Source organism: Sabethes cyaneus, chromosome 3 (genome assembly GCF_943734655.1).
Source record: "Sabethes cyaneus chromosome 3, idSabCyanKW18_F2, whole genome shotgun sequence".
NCBI lineage: Eukaryota > Metazoa > Arthropoda > Insecta > Diptera > Culicidae > Sabethes > Sabethes cyaneus.
Window position 1 is genome coordinate 152,476,739 of NC_071355.1, and position 22,745 is coordinate 152,499,483.

The 22,745-nt window shown below is 36.7% G+C and overlaps 1 protein-coding gene across 1 annotated transcript in view; it reads left to right on the forward strand.

Moving 5' to 3' along the window:
* The window catches only part of LOC128742808 (sodium/potassium/calcium exchanger Nckx30C), a 143,880-nt gene extending 126,316 nt beyond the window's left edge, over positions 1-17,564 (forward strand). Inside the window, exons 5-7 of the mRNA XM_053839278.1 lie at positions 9,408-9,665; positions 9,794-9,930; positions 17,324-17,564. Of these exons, the coding sequence (XP_053695253.1) occupies positions 9,408-9,665; positions 9,794-9,930; positions 17,324-17,564 (636 nt within the window). The remainder of the gene's footprint in view (positions 1-9,407; positions 9,666-9,793; positions 9,931-17,323) is intronic.
* Positions 17,565-22,745: the final 5,181 nt, after the last annotated feature.

Below are 22,745 nucleotides of genomic sequence, written 5' to 3' on the forward strand. Positions count from 1 at the left end.
CTGTGTTCAGTTTGGCAAGAAAAATACAGTGAATACATTTCTGTAAGCAGAACCCCACTTTTGGGCCCAAAAGCTGCTTCTGAAATTGGGCTCTCCGACAAAAAGTTAATGACTGCGAGTTTCCCATTAATTTGGACTTCACAAATTAATTTGTGAATTGGATTTTGGATTTGACATTACAATACATTTGAAATTAGACTTAAAATTGTAATTTAAATTGAAGTCCAATTTCAAGACTTGAAATCAGTGTTTAAATTACTTAAAATTGAACCTAAAGTTTGAAATAAATTAAACTTAAAATTAGGTTTAAAATCGGACAATTGCGTTGCAAACTTGAAATGAAACTTGGCAGTGGATAATAAATTAGACTTGAATTTGGATTAGTTTGATCTTTGAATTACAAACTGGATAAGGACACGAAATTCTACTTAAAATTAAAATTGACATTTTTCGTCTTATTCTCTCAAATTTTTTACCTCTTATCTGCTCTCCTCTTTCCTTCCGTTTTCTCTCTATTCTCTCGTTTTCCTTTTTCTATGCCGTGTTATTTGTTTCACTCTTCCATTTTTCTTATTTCCAATCCTATTTTTCCTCATATTTTTCACTAGTTTCATTTCCTTTCCTTTTTCCCTCTTTTCTAATCTCTTTTTTCTTTATCTTCATATCCAATTTTCGTCTTTTTCTAACTCTTTTTATCACCTTTCTTTCTCGTTTTTCGTATTCGTCTGTTCCGTTCTCCTTTTTGTGTTGATACCCCGGTTTTATCACGTTTATTCTATTTTTCATCCCTTTTTTTTCGGTTAACGTTTTTTACTTCCCACATTTTCGTCTTTTTTCCGTCTTACCTCTTTCTTTAAACCGTTTTTCTTGTTCATCGTTTCTTTTTTTTCTGTCCCATCTCTTTTAGTGCTATATTTTTCTTTTTGAATCAGATTTGACCTCTTTTTTATGTTTTTCGCGTTTGATTTATCGGTTTTTTCTCTCACTATCCTTCTTTTCCTTTCGGTTTCTCTTGTTTCCTGTTTCCTGTTTCCTGGGACAAAATCTCGTTTTCCTTGTTCAGCCCGCTGTTCTCTCTTGCTTTTCTTTTCTAGTCTCTGAGTCCTGATTTTTCTCCCTCTTTTTCGTCTTTTTACCTTTGTTATACTATATAACAAAGGTTTAGAAATTGGTCGAAAAACACGAAATAGATCCAAGGCCCGGAGGGCCGAGTCACATATACCAATCAATAGGGTTCGACGAATGAGCAATGTCTGTGTGTGTGTGTATGTATGTGTTTATGTGTGTATGTGTGTATGTGTGTATGTGTGTTCGCTCCGAATTTTCAATCGCCTGTTACTCGGAGATGGCTGAACCGATTCGACCGCTTTTACTCTTGGTTGAAAGGTATTATTGCCTAGTATATCACTATTAAATTGTTTCGTGGTCTGACTTTTCGTTTAAAAGTTATAAGCAAAAATGTGAAAATTACGTGACACGATTTTCTCCGGAACCACGCAACCAATTTTAACGATCTTAGTACCAAACGAAAGCTCTTGCTATTACTAAACATTCTACCAAGTTTTATTGAGAATGGACAAGCAGTTTAAAAGTTAGCTTTAAAAAACCTTTTTTGACAAGGTACAAATGAACGCCTGTTTCTCAGAGATGGCCAAACCGATTGAGGCGATATTAGTTTCATTTGGTAGGTAATATAGCCGGATAGATCACTATTGAATGGTTTTTTGATTGGACGTTTAATTCGAAAGTTATGAGCAATCGAATACACCACACCAAAATTAACTACAATTTATAATGATTTTAACCAAGATAATTTACCTAATTTCAATTATTTTAATATCAAACGAGAGGTTTTGACACTACGAATATATATACAAAATTTCATAAGAATTGGTTTCACCGGTCAAAAGATATTAACCCTCGAACACTCGCGCCAACTTTTGTAACACGGTTACTTGCACGCACAATAGCCCAAAACCAAAGAAAACGTGCGTATAGAGTTTTGGCTAGGAAAACTTGACTTTAAGCTTATCGAACCTTTGGAAAAGTTTCTTAAAAATGAAAGCTCTATCGTCTGATACAATTTAAATTTTAATTAATCCCCCTAATAGTGAAATAGAAAAAATATTTTTCTTCAGTTTCAATATAACACATTGATGTGTTCTGCAAAGTTTTAGAGCATATTATTACAAGAAATTTTGCTAAATACAGTAACCTTCTATCTCTTCAGCAAAGACAGGAAAATCTTATCTATTGTATATGAGTTTGTAAAATCAGTTTTTCTATATTAGCTCTTTTTGTAATTGTTGTATGACTTTTTCATGTATTGCAAAGTTGTACAAATAGTCAAAATACGCAACTTTGCTGAAAATAGTATACCTCTATGTTTGCTTGTTTAGAAACTGTAGAACTTTGATTATACCAAATACCCTAATTTTGACCCCGAATTTTTCGACTACCAACAGACGGATACATTTTAAACATTTTACATTGGCTGGTAGTTTTGCTGCATACCATTTTTCCATATGAAATTTATTCAAGAAAATTTTATTGATGTGAATCAAATAAAATGGCATTACAGGAATTTATGCATAGTTCAAAAACCTATAAACTAGACCTTTACTACGCAATATATATGTTAAAGAATAATATTTCTTTTTACAACTTACTTTTATTTGCACTTACTCTTATTAGTAACAACTTACTAAGCAATTACATGAGAAAAGGAACTATTGAAATTTATAAGTGCTCCTATTTGGTTCAAATTTTGTAAACTTATTCAATTTCCAAAAATTTTATGTAAACCAAACGTGTCGATTTCTATCTCAAATAGCAAGTAAGACCGTATAACAAAGGTTCCTTTCACCATTAGGTGGATTCAATCAGGTTTTTCTCTCGCTTTTCCTTGTTTTTTGCCTTTTTCGGTCCTGGTTTTTGTCTTTTTTATCCCGTTTGTCAGTTATTTGTGTTCCGCTCTTCCTCTTTTTATGTTTTGCTTTTCCTCTTTTTCTGTCTCATTATGTGTTTCTTCTCTGTTTTTTTCCTTTTTGTATTCCTATTTCATTTTTATCTTTATTTTATTCGTTTTCGTTTCACCATTATTCTGCTCTCGCATTTTCTCCTTTTCTATCCCGTTTTTCTCCTTTTCTGTCCAATTTATCCTCATTTTTCCGTTTTCTTTATGGTTTTCCTTCTATTCTCCCATTTTTATTTTTTTTTCTCCTCCGCTCTTCATCTTTTTCTGTAAAGTTTCCTCGATTCTCCCTTTTTCTTTCTCGTTTTTTTCTTTTCCACATTGTTTTTTTTTGTTTTACATTCCGTTTGCCCTCCCATTCTGTCACGTTTCTTATGCCAGATTTTATTCTTTTTCTCTCTCGCATTGTACCACTTTTCTATCCCGTTTGTCCAGTTTTTTCATCTTTGCTTCTTATTCTGGAGAGCAACATGAGACGGAGACGGCACAGCTAGCATTTTTATATGTATATAAAAGAAAAAATCAACATTATGTACAGATATGCATCGTGTTATTTGATCGCATTTGATACGAAAAATTAGTATACACTCAAGTTCCGAAATTCGCGTGAAAATAGTCGCGTAGAAAAAACCACGCAAAATAACTGCGTAAAAAGCGACTTCAGTATATTCGTACTTTTTTGGAGGCGATATACGTAATGAGGAATAATTATACGCGTTTCATCTATATAAGTATATATTGCCCCTTTTATGACTATTTAGACTACTGTGATAATCATTTATTGAAACAAGCCGCATTTTGCATTGTTAATCTGACACTAGAATGGCTTTTAGTTTAATCAACTTACAAGTTTGACTTCTTTTTCCTTCTTGCCTTTCTTTTTCACTTCATTTTCCTTGAGCGAAATCGTGTGCGAGATTCGACTGTGATAATCGTGTAAATCGGGGTAGTCTAAATAGGGGCAAATGTCGCAATATATATACGATAATATCCGATTAAGCGCGACTCGCTCCGCACTGCAATACAATTCTGTGCTGAAAATCGCATCTAAGTCAGTTATTATTATTATTATATACGATTCAAAATCAACCTGAATTCACTTTGTTGAGCATTAGTTACGATTCCGAATTAGTAAAGAGATATTTACGGTAATTTTCGTACATTGATGTACGATTTGGTGCTAGCTGTGGGACTACCTCTGGATCCATCGGTAATCCATATGTGAATATGCTAAGAAAGTTTACATTTTCATAAGAAACCGCTGGCTTTTCATTGTTTGGTTCATGAGATGTGAATTCAGAGAAACCGAGTTTTTCTGCCATAACTGAGGAGCAACAAAAATGTTATGAAAATTTCATCATTAAAAGATTAGAAACAGACACACAAGAAAACAAAATATTTTAAAAAATATTCATGTGACAGAACATAATTTTCCGACGTTTCTTGGAGTTTTCCACCATAACTAAAGTTTGTTTTTTGAAGGGGATTTGACTACTTTGTCCAGTTAAAGTTAAACTAAAGTTAAAATGGTTGTTTATTATTGACAGTCTTTATTGCTATACAGACTAGTTAAAACTTAAATTAACTATTGCATTTCATTTACATCACTTTGCAAAGCATCGCGATCGATAGAGGAAGTAATAGTACGGAAAATTTTTAGTTCGTCTGCAAAAAAACAATTTCTCAGAGTCGGTCCAATCACAGATATCCTTCATAAAAAGCACAAAAATTAATGGTCCTAGTATACTGCCTTGCGGTACTCCGGATGGAATAGGAAAGCAATAGGATTTAATTCTTTAAACATTCACGAAAACCGTCCGGTCAGACAAATAAGAGTGCAACCAGCTGCACATCCAATCAGGTAGACATTTCCTCAATAGTCAGCACGTATGGGACCTTATCGAAAGCCTTAGTGAAGTCAATGAAGATTGCATCTACATGTTGACGTTTCTCCATGTGCTTCAATGCGTTAGTTATAAAGCACATGAGTTTAGATACAGTGGAGTAATTTTTAACAAGCCCGTGTTGACAATCGGTAATTACGTGGCGAACCGCTGCATCTTTACGAAATGTTAAAATATTTCTAGGATTTTTTAAGTTCAAAAAATATATTAATTATTTAATTAGAACTATCTGGTGTAATTTGAAAAGCTTATAAAAATTACTTGAAATCCGCTCCTCTAATCCCTGTCTACGTGTCACGCGTGTCGCACCACGGAAAGACTCCTCATGTTTAATGTTTGTACGGTTCAGCACTCGGGTAAAGAGGATTTTCCGTTTAAAGTAGTTGATGCCTCTGCCTCTTTCCCTTCACTCGAACGCAACTGAATTGGATTCTACGGAATGTGACGTTGTTTTCTCCGGCTCAGCGATTCGCTCATCAATATTCATGAGTTTCGGAAGTTTGACACAGCGGAAGCAACGTCGATGGTATTGCAGGTACGGAAGAACACCTTAAATGAGATGCCGGGGAAAAGCGATCACCTGTCGGTCGGTCGGTCGGGCTCTAGAAATACGAGAACGTGAGGTTAGTGTAATTGTTTTCTGCTTCTAGTTGGTATACCGAAAGCGTTGCTATTTAAGTCACCAGCCGGTGTGATTCTCTCTTCCTTCCGGTTTATATGTGCGGTTCTGTAAAAGAACGCGTTATCCAACACTTAACTTTTTTATATCTATATTGAAATAACCGAGAAACAATGGATTTTTTGGTTATTTCTCTTCGCTTTGATTTGATAAACAAAATCTATGATACGTTTGTGGAAAATTTCGAGTGATACAATATTCCTGAAATTGTTAGATGATATTTCCTCTCAGCTTATCGGATTATTTTACCACCTGGCAACTGAGCATATATTCCACCCAAGCAACAATTAGAGTTTTGTTGCCTAACTGTTGATGGTTAGAACCGAACCTAGCTGTAACCTGTTTGTTTTGCTTCGCCTCGCTTCTAGAGAATCAGAGACACCTAGCCTTATTTTCAAGTCAGGCGTCACTAGTTAGCTAAGTGATAAGAAAATATCTTTTGAAAAACATTTATGCCACTGTAATAATCAGAAGAGAGGGATCTATAGAAAGTTTCTCAATGTTACTTACGTCGTTTTGAAAAAGTACCCTACATGTATTAAGTTTAACTTTGAGTAAAGCGAAAGGAACCGAGTTGCGGCGTCTTATCAGGGCTTGGCTTAGGCTACAAACCGAACAAAGCTCTTGTATATAGTAGATATTCAAGATAAGTAACAAACTAATAAATCCAAGGCTTGCCAAGTCTAACAGAGATTTGCAGATAGTAGATTTTGCCAGTATAGCCGAATTATTCTTCATGCCTGCATTTACAGAATGTAAAAAAATTCAAAATATCAAAATACAATCCAATTTATGTCCTATACCTAGTATAGTGAATAAAAAACCAGAAATTTGAATATCTATCCAAACCAAGGCATCGGCTCCTTGAATTGAATGAAATCAATTCCGATTGTTGGAGGTTTCCTCACTTCCGTTATTCTGCATCATCATGAATACATTAGTAGTAGATTCAAACGGTGAAACATAGATAGGAAATGTCTGGCTCCTTACCAATGGCGAAATTGCTCTCGTTGTCCTATTGCCGTTGTAGTTATTTTTTTGTACTTAAAGCAAACATGGTTAATTTTCATTTCTGCAATGTGCCAAATGTCCGCACCATCTTAAAAAGAAGTGCAAACTATTGTACTATTTTAGTTTTAATATTCGCATGGCACGGCAATTTTGCAAGTACGACTGACGGCAGTTAATATTGATTAAAACGAACCGGTTGCTAGCGTGAACAAAAAATTAATAAAGCAAATGGTTCCCGTGTGTCATAAAGTAGGGCCATTGAACCAATTTGTTCATTTCAATTTCAGTCTCTAGCTGGTACGTATGCATGATTATATGGTAACAAACAGGTTTAATGTCATTTGCTAGGTTGTTTTGGTTGTGTGATTGGATTCGATCCCTAACGCTTTTGCCATTATCTGAGATGAGAGCACTAAATTGAAAATTTTGCAAATCACATCCTAATGAAAATCCAAAGAACATTACACAGAGTGACATATTCTGACATGGCTCTCGCTTTCGATCGATCCGATTAAAATGGGTAGCAGAGGAAAGTCCTTCTCCTTTTCGAGAGCAGTACAACTGTTGTGTTTCGATTAATACTCGACAGCACGGGGCGGCACGTGGAGAATATTGCCGGAAAGGGTTACAGCGGGTGCGATAAAGGCGGGAAATGATGGGGCACCCTTCAGAGAAGTAGATTCCATACATTCTTTATAGCCAACTCAAGAGACTGGAATATTATTTTCTCCCACAGTTCTGGCTTGTATTGCAATACATTACATAACTAGGGTTTCGTCTAAGGGCTTGGATTCTTTTGCGATAACTTTAAATTTTATCAGAAGAACAAACCACCGGTTAAAGGTTTTAATCCTAGCGTTTGTTCTTGTTAATAAATGAAAGCATTACATTAGTGTTTGATTCTAATGCTTCTTTGATTTCTAATGGAACCAAAGCTGCTTCTTCAGAGCCACCCTATTAAGTACCCGCCATTGCGAGTTGTACATAAGGATAAGCACACCACGAATATGGTCTGTAAAAAGCTGTGTACAGGGAAGAAAAGCCACCACCAAAAGAAAAAATTCTGAGCACTGATGCCAGACCTGCTGTTTCCCCACTAAATCTGACAGGATTCTATTCACTTGGACAATAGATGGTAGGGGGATTTTGAGGATTTAATTATTAGCGCTTCGACAATTCAACAATTTTCCAATCAATATGTCGTTTCGCTTAGAAAAACATGCAGCTACGTTGCATTTGCGAGAACAACTGATATCACTGCTTTCAAGGGCAACCCTCTCGAAGGCTGTTTCCTTTCGCTCGGTTGTCGTTATTTTACCTTCGAGCTAGATTTCGTATCCAGTCAGCGAATTTGCTTCCGATAGTATGTAGTACATACGACGAAAGATGTCAATTTTTATAACAGCTATAAATTTTTACGAACTTTACGATTCCTACACTCGCAGCAGTAATGCGATAGCGGAGCGATTGTGATTATAGTTGTTAGGTAGAATGCATCGAATATACGAAGGGATTACATTGAACGATACCTATACCGTTTGGAGTTGGATTTTTTAGGACTATATGAAGGTTTTGAAAGAGAAGTGCAGCTTTATACTTAAATGTTTCATAAATCGCATTATCAATTACTGCTTTAAGTTATATATTGTTCCACTTGCTTCTTATTTTTAGCAAAAAAGTATCATAATACATTAATTCGGATAACATTGCTATGATATCCATTTATATACAACGCGTGCTTCTTTAACCAACCCATTATTTCAGGCCTTTTTCCTTAAGGCTAAAATTTTATGCTCTATTGATTAGGACATTTATGGCAGGAAAACGGATACCTATTCTTTGTCGAAAATGTTGTATTATAGCTTGGTTTGATACGCGGATCCTCCAGCGTGGGTAAAGAGGAACGTTATACAAACTTAGTAAGCGTTGCTTCAATCACCTTTCTTTACCGAATTTTCCGCTCTGTCCCCTTCACGTGTTGTCTCGCCCTGGAGACATTATAAACACCTTTGCTCAATTACTTTTTTTTACCATTCGTTTACTGTCTATTATGAAGAATGTCAATATAAAAAACCAAAACAAAAATATGCGTTTTCTTGTAGCTAAAAACAGAACATCATGCATTCATTATGGCAATCTTATTTTTTTCAAATATTTTTTAATGTTTTGCATGATGTGATGATGTTTCTGCAATTATGATAAAATGTGGCTCAATCCAAGATTTTTACTGATAGATAACATTTTTCTCTTTACGCATTTTTCCGACGTTTTCCAAGAAATACATTTTACTCTGAGATTTTTACAACTATGCACTTAGACTTTCGAATTTGGTTCGAAAGTTATGGAGAAATGCTAAAACGTGGCCCGATTAATTGAAAAAACTGTACCCAAAATAAAGCTGTGTTCAAAAAATTCAAATCTGACCAAATTCGTTCGAACGAAAGCAGCAAAGTTCTGAAGAATAGTAACAGATTCTTACTGCTACGTTGCTACAGTGAAACTAGGTTAAATACAGTTAAATTGAATTGAGCCCTTCATAGAGTTTTTCTACCCCCAACATCGACAACATTTTTAACCCGAAAAGATGCTTGACATGACCGGGAAATATACCTGGTGTCACTAACATAATGGCGATCTAAATCAGAATTAATTATTAAAACGATACATAACTGAAATGTATTTGAAGCAGCTTGTCCCTTGTATGGGATGGGAATTGGATGTTTTTTGTTTTGTTCCGAAACAATTACTTTCTTTAACATACCAAATATCAATTTTTCCACAGCAGATTTGTATTTTAATTCTTTCTTTTGTCCTTTTTCTCCTGGTCTCGTCCGTGTAGGGTAACGAATTAGAAGAAGAACCACCAGAGGCATTAAGCATGTCTTGGCCAAAGACAACTAGGAAACGAATAACCTACCTATTAGTTGCTCCAATTATCTTTCCACTGTACTTAACACTTCCCGACACTAGAACACCAAGGGGTAAGAGGTTTTTCCCTGTGACGTTTATAGGTTCGATTCTGTGGATAGCCGCATACTCGTATCTTATGGTGTGGTGGGCTAATGTTGCTGGTGATACGGCGAAAATACCACCGGAGGTAAGCACTAATGTCCCGGAGACGGGGACGGCCGTCTAATTTCGACGACTCTGCTGAGCTCATCGAGGACCTTTGATTCTTTTTTTTCTTATTTACAATTTGTATGCTAATTTGGGGACTATTTACAGGTGATGGGACTGACGTTTTTAGCAGCTGGTACCTCAATTCCCGATCTGATCACGTCTGTGATTGTAGCCCGAAAGGGCTTTGGCGACATGGCGGTGTCGAGTTCGGTCGGAAGCAACATTTTCGACGTGACGGTTGGGTAAGTGTTTGCTTTTCAACAGTATTTATTTATTTTAATTTGCCGGGAGCTTGTGTTATGTTATGTAGACAAAACACGATACCTATCTTTATTGTTCGAACCCAAATCGGCAAGTTCAACAGTCAACACAAACATACCGCATAATGGAGGTTATATTTTATTCAGAATTTAGAGACGTATTTTCCATGGTTAATTGGCAAGAAAAAACACACAAGAACCATTTTCTTATCAGGATAAAATAGGCAAATGAAAAAAATAATTTTAAAGTTTACTTATTAGATATAACCTAGATAATAAATGCAACAAGCTTTCATGACAATATAATTGAAATAGCAATATTTTGATTCTAGAAATCTGGTTTTTACTAAGCTTTCCATGCTCTCTGTCAAACTTTTCAAAGTTTTGCATTTAATGTAGCTTTCTGGATATAACGAAGTACATTAAATAATTTACGCCCACCCATCAATTGAAAACTTTCAATACTCAGGTCAGGTGACACTGATCGTACTATTAAATCACCAGTTGTGACGTTTGGAATTTACTTTCGGGCTGCTCAGTTTATGGCGTTTATTTACCTCAATAAGATAGCTAAAGACTGTTAATTGGTAACAGTTTCGGGTGAAATTTGGTGAAATGATTTTTATCAGATTGAATAAAATAAACAAGTTTATATGACCATTTGGTTTTGTTTTTCTACGTTCCTGTAACAATTATTGAAACCTAAAATGTTATTTGGTTATGCTTGGCTGGGACATTACCATTCTTAGTTACTATGCACGGTGTATATGGGCCCAAAGGTTTTCGAAATCCATTCCTGATCAGAAGGTCATAGCACAGAAACACATTTTGATAACCGTTACGCATTGCATTATAAGTTGGGTATAAGCTGTCGTTAGAAAAGTTGATAGCAAATCCATATAGTCCATATGTTAAAAGGTTGTTACATCCTTTTTATTGGAATTTTACGTAAATTTCGTCGTTCATCAAAGAAATATCTATTGAATTTCACCAAGATTCAGTTTTAGAGTTATCTGGTTTACTGTTAGACTACCAAATCCTGCTTTAATTATCTCTTTTGACCTTTTACTAGCATTGCAGGATTTGTAGCGTTTTTCGGCACAGAAATTTCGCAAAGATTGATCGTCATTGCAGCCACGTGCCAGAAGGGGGGTCCCGGGGGCCCAATTTTGATTTTAATTGTTTTATATGCATATTTTTGCGTTTAGAACTACAATACATTAAATGTATTATAATGTATTATATTTATAAGTAGTAAGATATGCATATAATGTATTAGGAGCCAAGATAGGGCTCCTGGCCCCCACCTCTGGCTACGTGGCTGTGTCATTGTTGTGAGCAAGAGAGTCAGAGCAATCATCTGGTTTATGGCTGTTAACAACATAGCTTCTGGTCGAATCCTGCAAGGAAATATTCGAGTTTGATTTAAGGGGACATGAACGACTAAAAATTTTGAAAAAATCATTAATTTTTTATTTCAGATTTTGATTCTGCAATCTTTTCCGCTTATTTTAATACTAAATTTGTAATGATCCGACCACGGGAAGCCGTCGAAAAACGATCATGCACATAAGCATTCCAGCGCGGCGTGGAACAACTTCGGCGAAATAAAACGCCGCTACTAGAAAACCACGATTTTCAAACTTTATGTACCTTTTTCTCAGAAACTACACAACGTATTGGAACAAACTTTTTTTTGTTTTGTTGGTAGTAGCTTGGCAAAGACTTTTATAACCTTTCAGTTTCGTAAACTAAACACAGCTAGAGAAAAAAGAAAAAGAAGACAAAATTTTATTTTTTCAGGCTTATATTTTTCTTCTTTTTCGTTTATATCTATCTACAACGAACTTGTCATTTTTTCTGGCACACTTCCCTAACACAGACATCAAATTGGACTAGGTTTGATCGCGTTCGTAAGAAATATGTTGGCACGAGGGGACTTTGTTACTCTCTCTGGCGTACTTCCCAAGCAAGGACATCAAAATCTAGGTCAGTGGTGCCCAGACTTAGGCGTGGTGCGGGCCATATCAAATCACCCCACGAGTTTGCGGGCCGCGATGACCTCTGACGATTTTCGCGCATAACTAAAGGTGACATAGGCGGCAGCAAGAGCCGACTTTTAGGAGTCACCACAAGATTTAAACTGGAAAACAATCAGATCTACAATATGCACGAGGTATTACGACTGATCTGAGTGACCTTTGTGTCATCAAAAAAATTATTCATAAGTCCGTCATCCCCCAAACTAGTCCGCGGGCCGCAGGAATCATCACGAAGGGCCGCGGTTTGGCCATCACTGGTCTAGGTGGAACCGCGGTGTTAAGAAATCTTGTTGAAATGAGGAAGCTATCACTTGTTTTGGCTTACTTCCCAAGCACAGATATCAAATTAGTATAGGTTTAGATTATCGTAAAGAATCTTCCAACCAATTACGAAGCGAGAATTATGGTAAAACATAGGTTCATTATTTTCAATTTTTCAATAGTTCAACATCAAGAATCCATACTTTTCTTCATTTGGGTCAATTCTTAGAAGATTTTCCAATCGATTGGTGTAAGAATATTGAAAATCGATCGGAAAACTGCTGAGCTATTGGTCAAAACCTTTCATTTTTCGTGACGCTCGCATTTATCGATTTTTTGGAATGACACCCTATCTCAAAACTTGCCGTAAGACGTAGTCCTACGTCAAAAGATTGGCTCCAAAATTTTTCCATGAGTGTTTTAAACGCTTGAAGTCAATTATGTAATGTATCTCAAATGAAAACATAACTGGGTAGAGCACTGGATATAAAAAACGAAACAGAGACATTGCTCAAAACCTTTCATTTTTCGTGACGCTCGCATTTATCGATTTTTTGGAATGACACCCTATCTCAAAACTTGCCGTAAGACGTAGTCCTACGTCAAAAGATTGGCTCCAAAATTTTTCCATGAGTGTTTTAAATGCTTGAAGTCAATTATGTAATGTATCTCAAATGAAAACATAACTGGGTAGAGCACTGGATATAAAAAACGAAACAGAGACATTGGGGTTTTCCTTAGCTGGCACTTCTTCCGATTATTATTTTTGCATAAAAATCAAGCCTTGAGCTTCTTTTGTATGTATTTTCATGAAAAAATAATCATTAGCTTGGTCACAGCCTAAAATTAAATTAAAAAGAAAACTTTCCAATTAAATTCTACTATTTATTAGTAGTAGTACATAGTAGAATTTAATTGGAAAATTTTCTTTATAATTTAATTTAAGGTTTCGTATTCTACTAAGACGCTCCAAAAACTTCAGTTAATCACATCGTTTTTATGATGTGCCTGTAAGAGGCTTAAGGAAACAAGATGAGGTTGAAGAAATAGTGCAAAAGTAGCTCCATAAGCATGCTTGAGGTTGGGAAATATAATAATTTTTCAGCGCTTGTCTTTTTCAATGTAACCATGCGCAAAATTGAGAAAATTAACTCATTAACATTTTTAATCCTATACATCACTATACCTATATGCCTAAATCAAATGCTTTTCTTGTCTGATTGGGAGTAACAGCAAGTGAAGAAAATGACTATGAAATAATGAAATATTTCTCACTTTTTCTTGTATTTCAAGCAAGTTGCAAAATTGCTAATACACATACACGTATACATACCTAGATACTTACATACATCACACATACATAGATACATATATACATACATACACACGTACATCATACATACATTGAATACAATCGACCCTTAATTGATATATTTTGGTTTTACACGTTTTGAGCTGTTTAATACAAGGTACTTAAATGTTTAAGTTTGAATAACTTTTGAACAAATCGTCCGATTTTCAACTACTCGGTTTTGTTTGATAGATCTTAACAGTAATTTTTAAATGATAATAAATTGTAGGATGTTTGTATAAATTGTAGGATGTTGTGTTTGAATTAATGTTTATATGCTGCAAAAATATGTTTTAAATACTTTTTTCAATATTCCTTTATGTAGCTTTCAAACCACCAGCCCATTCGTCATAAAATTTGGAAGTTAAGGTTTTGAAAGGCTCCCCTTTCATATGCAATCAATTTTGTTCAAATCGGTTTAGAGACCACCGAGATAATGAAGCCCGTATTTTTCGTGTTTTTATACATTTATACATTTAATTCGGTCCAGCCTTCTCCGAGAAATGTGAGTGACAATAAAAGCGTTCCACACACACACACACACACACACACACACACACACACACACACACACACACACACACACACACACACACACACACACACACACACACACACACACACACACACACACACACACACACACACTTGTTCTTGAAACCGGGTACGGGTAGGGTCGGGTATCTCTGTTGACCACATTTAACACTAAAGATGGTCGGGTACCCGTACCCGTACCCGACGGGTTTCGGTCGGGTTCGGGTATCAAAAATAATAAACTTATGGGTTTGGGTCGGGTACGGGTTTTTAATTTGATTCTTAATCGGGTACGGGTCGGGTTCGGGTATTCAAAATTTCATACCCGACCATCTCTATCGTACACTCAGGGTTCTTGTTATCTAGCACCGCGCACAGCGTATCCTCCCATCATCCATATTAAAAGTTCGAAGCACTTAGCTCTATAAAGGAAGATAGTGCCTCTTCCAGTAGGCACAACAGGCACATTTACTGATGTGTTCATGTCCGCCGGTCCGGCAGAACAAAAGAAGGTTCTCGTCTACAGCCCAGATGTCGTTGGCTAAGCTGAGTCGCCATGAGCTTCTGGGTCTACCTCTTATACGCTGTCCTTGTGGATTTCAGTCGAGTGCTTCTCTGCAGACCTCGTTCGCTCCTTTCCTCAAGGTGTGTCCGATTCACTTCCACCTACGTTCACGAATTTCTGTGGCTATTGGCCGTTGATGACACCGACGATGGAGTTCCTCATTGTACATCCAGATGTCAGGCCACCAGTCACGAATGATATATCGCAGGCACTGGTTAATAAATACCTGCAGTTTTTGCGTTGTCTCCGCTGAGATGCATCACGTTTCGAAGGCATACAGCAGTACGGATTTAACGTTTGAATTAAAGATTCGGGTTTTCGTACGTAGAGTGATCTGGTTTGAGCGCCAAATGTTTCGCAGACCTGCAAAGGCACCCCTGGCCTTCCTGATCCATATGGCTATATCAGTCTTGGTACCACCATCGGGCGTTGTTTGGCTACCAAGGTATTGAAAGGCGTCTACCTGCTCAACTTGTTGTCCCGCTACTGTGAAGTTGGTGGAATTGTCAGTGTTCACTACCATTGACTTAGTTTTCGCTATATTCACCCTTATTCTTGTTTTCGTTCGAATCATATTCGTTCGAAAGTTAAGCCGATCCGTATTCTTATTTTCGTTCGAAACAGATCGAACGTTGGAACGCTCCTTCCTTTTGTTCATTCGAATATGAGAATAGTGCTTCCCGATTCGTTCGAAACAAACTATTCATACGAATGCAGGATACGGTCGTAAACAAAAATAAAGGCGATTGACTGTGAGACCTGCTGCCTGGAAGCACTCGGAAAGGTCATCTAACTTGCTCTGCATATCATTTCGGTGTTGTGCGAGCAAGACAAGACAGACAAGAAGTTTCCAAGGCAATCCTTGATTTGGTCTACTGTCAATTACTCCAACTAATATCTCATCCATAACGATGAGAAACAGAATCGGTGATAAAATGCAGCTCTGTCTCGCCAGCAGTAACCCTTATGGGGTCGGACAAACACCGTCATGCAAAACCAAAACGAGAACGCCTTTTACTGAGCCTCGATGAGATGGACTAGCTTATCTGGAACTCCTCTACGCCTAAGTGCGCCCCAGATGTTTTCGTGGCTGATTCGGTCGAATGCCTTTTCGAAGTCAATGAATACCAGCAGAAGAAAGTCCTGGAATTCGTTGATCTGCTCCAATATAATGCGGAGCGTTGTGATATGGTCTACACATGATCGGCCAGCACGGAATCCAACTTGCTGCTGCCGGAGAGTAGCATCGAGTAGCATTCTCCTGGATCCGGTTGAGGACCTGACAGAATACTTTGAGAGTAATACAGAGAACGGGATGTCACGCCAGTTACCGCATTCAGTTAGGTCTCCTTTCTTAGGGACTTTGACCAATATGCCCTGCATCCAGTCCACCGGAAAAGTTGCGGTTTCCCATATATTCCTGAAAAGCTGATGCATCATCTGGGCTGACAAAGGTGGGTCAGCTTTGAGCATTTCGGCTGAAATACAGTCTATCCCTGGCGCTCTATAGGATTTCATACTCTTGATGGCTGTTACAATTTCATCCAGCGATGGCGCCTCCGAGTTGACGCGATTAATTCGACGAACTGTAAGCGTCATACGCTGCTAGTTTTGTTGGTCTCTGACATTTGAAACTCGGAAGAGTTATTCAAAGTGTTCAGTCCATCGCTTAAGATGTTCTGTACGGTCAGTCAATAGCTGACCAGCTCTGTCCTTTAGCGACATCATCATCCTGGCACCACTAAGGCGGCGAGAAATATCGTACAACAAACGGATATCACCATTGGCTGCGGCGGTTTCTCCTTGTCCGATACTGATCCACGTTTCGTTCGAAATAATGGTAATGTCGGACATCGAGTTATGTTGAAGTTTGACTGCTACACCGTTGAGATTAACACGGGCAGCATCATCCAGAGATTCGCCGTCCTTCTTGAAAACGTTCCCGTATCGCGCATACCAACCGTTAAAGAAAACTTCTGCGTCCGGATTGTACTGAAAATCTTGAATGCCGCTGGTCGCGGGTTGAGATCGGTGAACTGCAGAATCGCGTTCTTTATTTCCGTACCAAATATTTTCTTCAGGACTTCGAGATGCTTTCAAATTGTTCTCTCGTCGCCAATTGTTGTAGCCATAACCAGTGTAATGGACTGGTAGTTCAGAGTAACTAAAATAGATCTATCCTGCTTGGTGGTTGACTAACGACGGCGGGCTACATCTGATATGTTGATTCAGTCATGATTTAATCGAATTTCAAAATTTATGGACTGTATAGGACAATGATCTTGTAGTTTTAATGCAATAGTTGTAAAACGCACGCATCCAAACGTGGATATTGATTCAAGTCATCTCAGCTCAAGACGCATATAACGCCATCAACACAAATATTCAGAAAACTTTAAGTAGAGACAGAACAGAACAAAGGCATATTTATTTCTTAACGCGGATTCAAGCATTAGAGATGAAACTATTCTTATTCTTCCTATTATTATATTTTCATCACTTACTACAAACAATCGCAAGGATTGAAACGTGTCAGGAGTATGAGAATGGGATGGGAACGGAGCAATAGGCAAAGCACTATGAACTACATAAAACTAATCACGCTTCATTTGTCTTTTTCAGTCTTCCGATTCCGTGGTTGCTCTACGGCATTATCTACGGCCAGCCAGTGGAGGTCAACTCGGTCGGCATGGTGTGTTCGATCACAATCTTGTTCTTGATGTTGGTGTTTGTCATCTTGTCGATAGCCTGCTTCCACTGGCGCATGAACAAAGGCCTAGGGCTGACCATGTTTTTGTTATACTTCGTATTCGTTGCCGTTTCACTCATGTTTGAATACGATGTGTTGGTGTGTCCGTTTTAAGTAATTATACAAGTGAGTAAGCAAATAAGTACGCTTAATACGCTAGATATCCAGTGGTTACTAGGCAAAATCATCAATTTATAGTAGTTACGTTAACGAAACAAAACAAATAAAAAAAAAAGACGAAAAAGGCGAAAAAAGTAAACCAAATAATACTGTAGTGTTAAAGCTAAAATCAAGCATACTTGAAACTAGGCAAATTTTGCCTAGTGAGCAGGATGAAATAAATGAGAATTAAGTTTAATACATTATTATGTATAGTTATATAGAACAAAGATGATATTACACTCAAAACAACAATAGAATAGTGAGCGGTTGACGCGTAGGTAAGTGAAATTCATACAACTTAGGAAATGTTGAACGAAAAAAGGCGTCGAAGGATTGTGCAAAAAATGAAACTAATTGTTCCAAAGGCATTGAAGAATGAAATAAAAAGTCAGTACGAAAGAAGTGAAACAACAAGAATCTTCTATTGAACCACTTATTTTAGATTTTTATCTCCTGTTCTTCATGCTACTATAGTAACGAATCTATTATTATACATTTTAAATTGTATGCAACCAAAACCTATATTCGAACGAAATCTTACCTAACAATACATCTAGCTAATAACAAACAAAATCGACTAATTAAGCCAGTAAAGTTGTATTTAAGCATGCATCTCTCTCTTCTAAACAACAATTTCTATAATGATATAGATCTAAACAAACAGCATCTAAACTTAAGCAAGAATTCTCAACAGCAAAATCTATTACTCGAACTTAAACAAAACACCGTAGGTAATTTGAAACATCAAAACATGTCAACACAACAGATTATCTTTCCATCGTACATACATCATACACACAGTTACAACACACAATTCATGATAGTGCCATTAGCATCAGGAGCTAATTCCTTAGAACATACCGTAAATATACGGTATAAACCATTTGAGAATATTATCATGTAAACGATTTACATAGTTCTAACTCTAGCCATCCTTTCCTTCTACTCTCTACTTGTAGGAAAACCTTCTATACTTCTCATATTTGTGTACAAATATCTACATTTGTTCAAATGCATTTTGTCGTTTCACCATTTCCTTTCCTAGACTTAAAATTACTTACCTTTCAAACTTCATATATTGTCATGTTATATAGACATTGTATGTATTGCTCTAACTAGTAACTCAAATATGTCATCCCCACCCATCCAGATCAACAGTAAATTCACCTTTTTTCATTAACCAGTACTGAATTCCAAAATTTGTATACCGTGTTGAGGAGTTTCCGTACTCGTTCCTCCATGTCGCATCGCACCAACCAGAAAACGTCACCTGATTCATAGACATATAGTTGCGCGTGCGAGTGTCCCTAAACAGAGTCCACCCCACCACCACCCACACCGATTCGTGTTGTTGAGAGATTTTTATGCACAATTGTTAAGCACACACTCGCAACCTCAACACTCATGTACTGACTGTGCACGTGCATCACGCTTTGGGTATTCGATATGTAACAGCTACATAATATTTACTATTCTGGCCTGCGTGTGTGTGTTGTATCCCATGGTTGAAAACAAAGCAAAACAACAAAAAAATAATATGTGTAGGTATCAAACAAAGCAAGCGCTTGTAGTCCACGGCTGACGGCAAAAAAAGGACCCTGCAGGAGGTGCTGCAGGGTGCGCAGGCGAAAGTGACCGTCAAATTCATCATATCATGTATTCACAGATGTGCTTTCGAAATGTTTGCCCGAAGAGGATTTTGTCAAACGAAGGTGGTATGCCTTTTGGGTTGATTTTAATTGTTGCTATCTTTTGATTCGGTTTAGAATTGGCAATGGTCGACGGTGGTTTACGCGAAATTGTACTTTATAGACAACATTCGTGGATTGACCGGAAATGTTTGGAGTTGATGGTTTATGTTTTAATACTGTTGAAGGCGATTTGACGTTTTGTTGTTGTCACTTTCAAGTGATATAAACTGTTACGATAGAGCTACATTGTTCGGTATAGGAGATTACCACAATTTGGAAAAGGGTTTTGTTAATCAACGCCGAAGTGCATAAATTTTTGAATTCTAAAAAAATATTAAATTATACATGGTGTCCTTTTCTGAGCAATTTTAATTGAACGTGTACTATGTCTTTTAAACATACAACGCTTTCTAAAGGATTTCTCCAACATTTTCAGTGCACCGACAGAAGAAATTATGTTAGAAACATAACATTTCAGACAAGCTTCTTGGTCAGCTTAATCTGATAAGATAAAATTCGCAGAACACACTTAACTTGAACCGTAACTTTAACTTGGTTATGCCGATACTGTGCTAACAAGAAGCAAAGCCACGCCAAAGACGAAAGACCAGTGACAAGCTGGCCTCTCTGTCTTTACAAGTTAAGGGAAAAAGAGAGTTCTTAGTTCCTATTGCTTCCGCTAATGATAAAAATACAAAGAAAATTTCCGACTCTGGTTCAACAAGTAATCGAACGTGTTGTATTTTTATACAAGAAAAACATAGATTCCCGACACTGTTTCTACAACGACCACTGCACTCGACCATTTGCCAAAGGAAAAAATCATGATTTTTGGGAGGCGTTCATTAAACTGTAAATCTGAAAATTGTCAAGCAGGATTATCACTCAACAGTTGAAAACACCCAAAACTACCCTTTTCCTTCCCATAAAGCCATAGACAACACACTCACATTTATACAAGTAAATCAATCTACCATAAGCATCTCACAAAAGGAAAATGAAATAACTAAATGAATGCATAAAAGAAAAAAATCAATGATAATAAAATGAAATGTTAACAAATTTTTGAGGGTTTTTCTTATTTTTTATTTTGTATTGACGAGTAACGTGGCGAAAACAAATAGCGAATAAATTGAAAACCAAAAAAATATAAATATAAATCATAGATGAACGTATGACTTACACAATGAATTAAAACGGGCGACGGTAAGATTAGTAGAGGTAACAGAGATAAGCGAACACTGCTAACAACAAAGCAAATTATTCGTGAAACAGCGTAGCGTTTAAAATCGAACGAATAGATTTGAGTTCTAGCAAAACCCAAAAATAACAGTTTCTACGAATGTGTCAATTGTTGATCTTTTCTCCCTAATTCGACAAAACGTACATATCTTCTTCGTTTTTTACTCGTCGTTTTTTCTCAACTCTATTAGATGTTACTTAGCGAAACGAGTCATGCTATCAAACAACAACCACCAGCCTGTAAAATATGGTTCAGTTATCTACTTGTCGACTTCGTTAAAGGCGAAATGTAATGTCAACGATATTACGAAATATATACTCACAAAAAAATAACAAAGACGAAATGAAATCGATGGTATTCGACACATTAAGACGAATTAAATTTGCAGCGCTATCTCACGTTGGCGCGGCGAGCAAGATGTAAATATTTCCAATATTGAATAACTAGTAAACACACACAAAGCAAAATGCGTGCGAGGAAGACATTTACGAAGAGAAAGCCAATTTCTCCCGTCCAACCATGAACAAATTTGAATAAATATGAACGAGATTATGCAGGAAAACTCCAAATCCAAGAGCTATAACCAAATTGAGAGAAATAGACAGAAACTCGTTTCAGCTCTCCAATGATAGTTAAAATTTTCGAACTATTCAACCTTTCAATTTCCAGTTCACGCTCAGAACAAATCTATCAAATTCAAAGCAGACATTACAAGTTTAGCTATTAATCACTAATTTCGATACATTTTCTCTAAGATAATCTTTACCTACGCATCTATCTCTTCAATCCAAAACTGTTCAACTTATCCTCGATTTCGACTAATTTTTCTGAACCGAATACCTTGCACATGAATCGAACAATGAGCGTCATTTGCTAAATGAAAACCCAGGAGTACTGTGACAGATAAGCAACCCATTAGAGTATTCTATAAGAACCGTAATAACAACAAACCATTCACTCATACAAAAGAATTAGTTGAAGCACAATCCATCGAGATATTGAAAACGATGTTAAAGTTCCAATGGGAAACCGACAACAGCAACAAAATAAACCTGCTTTATAAACATGATGGAAAAAGCCATGAAAAGAAACGAAGCTTGTAGTAGAAAACAAAAACGAACCAAGAAAATCTATCGTGAACCAAGTAGATGATCCAAAAGCTTCTCGTTGGAGAAGCAACAAATTAAAATGAAAAACCCAGTCAACGAGCGGAAAGTGAGCAACAATACAAGTCTTAGCGAAAACTTCAAGCTTCAATACTGTAGAGAATAATTGTCAAGCTTAGGTAAAATAAACGCCGTTAAGGAGCCAATAGTGAACTTTCGCAACAAGGAAGACAATTGATTTGATAAAAATAGTTCAGTTAGTTTCTTGTTCTTTATTTGTTTAAAGACTCACAGAAATCATGTAACGCGACGAGCATCTGTTATGGTTATGGTTGAATTTAAACTTTCAAAAATTCAATAAACTATTGGTAATCCAGGCGGTCGAGAACAATTCTTATACCGTCATTTACACTTTTTAACTTCTAAAGAAAAGACAGATCAAGTTTACTGCATACTACAGTTCACTTTCAGATGATAAACGTTGTGTTACAGTCGAGAACTGTTTTACTTAAATGTAATTCATAACTTTAGTAATTTTTTTTTCACAGTTGACCATGCGCCTCCATTACTATTCATTCGATGGAGGTGTTTCGTCATACATTGTCATAATCATTAGTTAATTCGAGTGTAAACCAGATTTCCTGTCGAACCGCCTGATTTATGGAATCAAATTTGGATACAAACGTTGCATTCAAGAGTTTCTGAAACGCACGAAAGAATATTATGAATTTTAAGAACTTTAATGATGTGAGTATTCGTTTTATCTTTTGTTTTCCTATTGCAACTGAAAAATCTGGCTACTTGAAATATCACATTACCGATGAATTCTTTACAAGGCCATGGAACTCGCGAGATTACAAATTAACCACAGATAACTGGTTTATTATAAGGGTTTCCAAATGACCGCTGGCTCCTAACCACGCTCGAGTCTTATGAAACTCTTCCAAATTCATTGCAATATGAAGTGATGATTATTATCCTTGATATGCAAGCAATGTTGGCAGGGTGCATTTGATAAACACCAACAAACCAGCGGTTAGTTTTGCTTAGTTGGCTCTCATCTCATCGCCGATGTTAGGCACTCAAGGAAAAA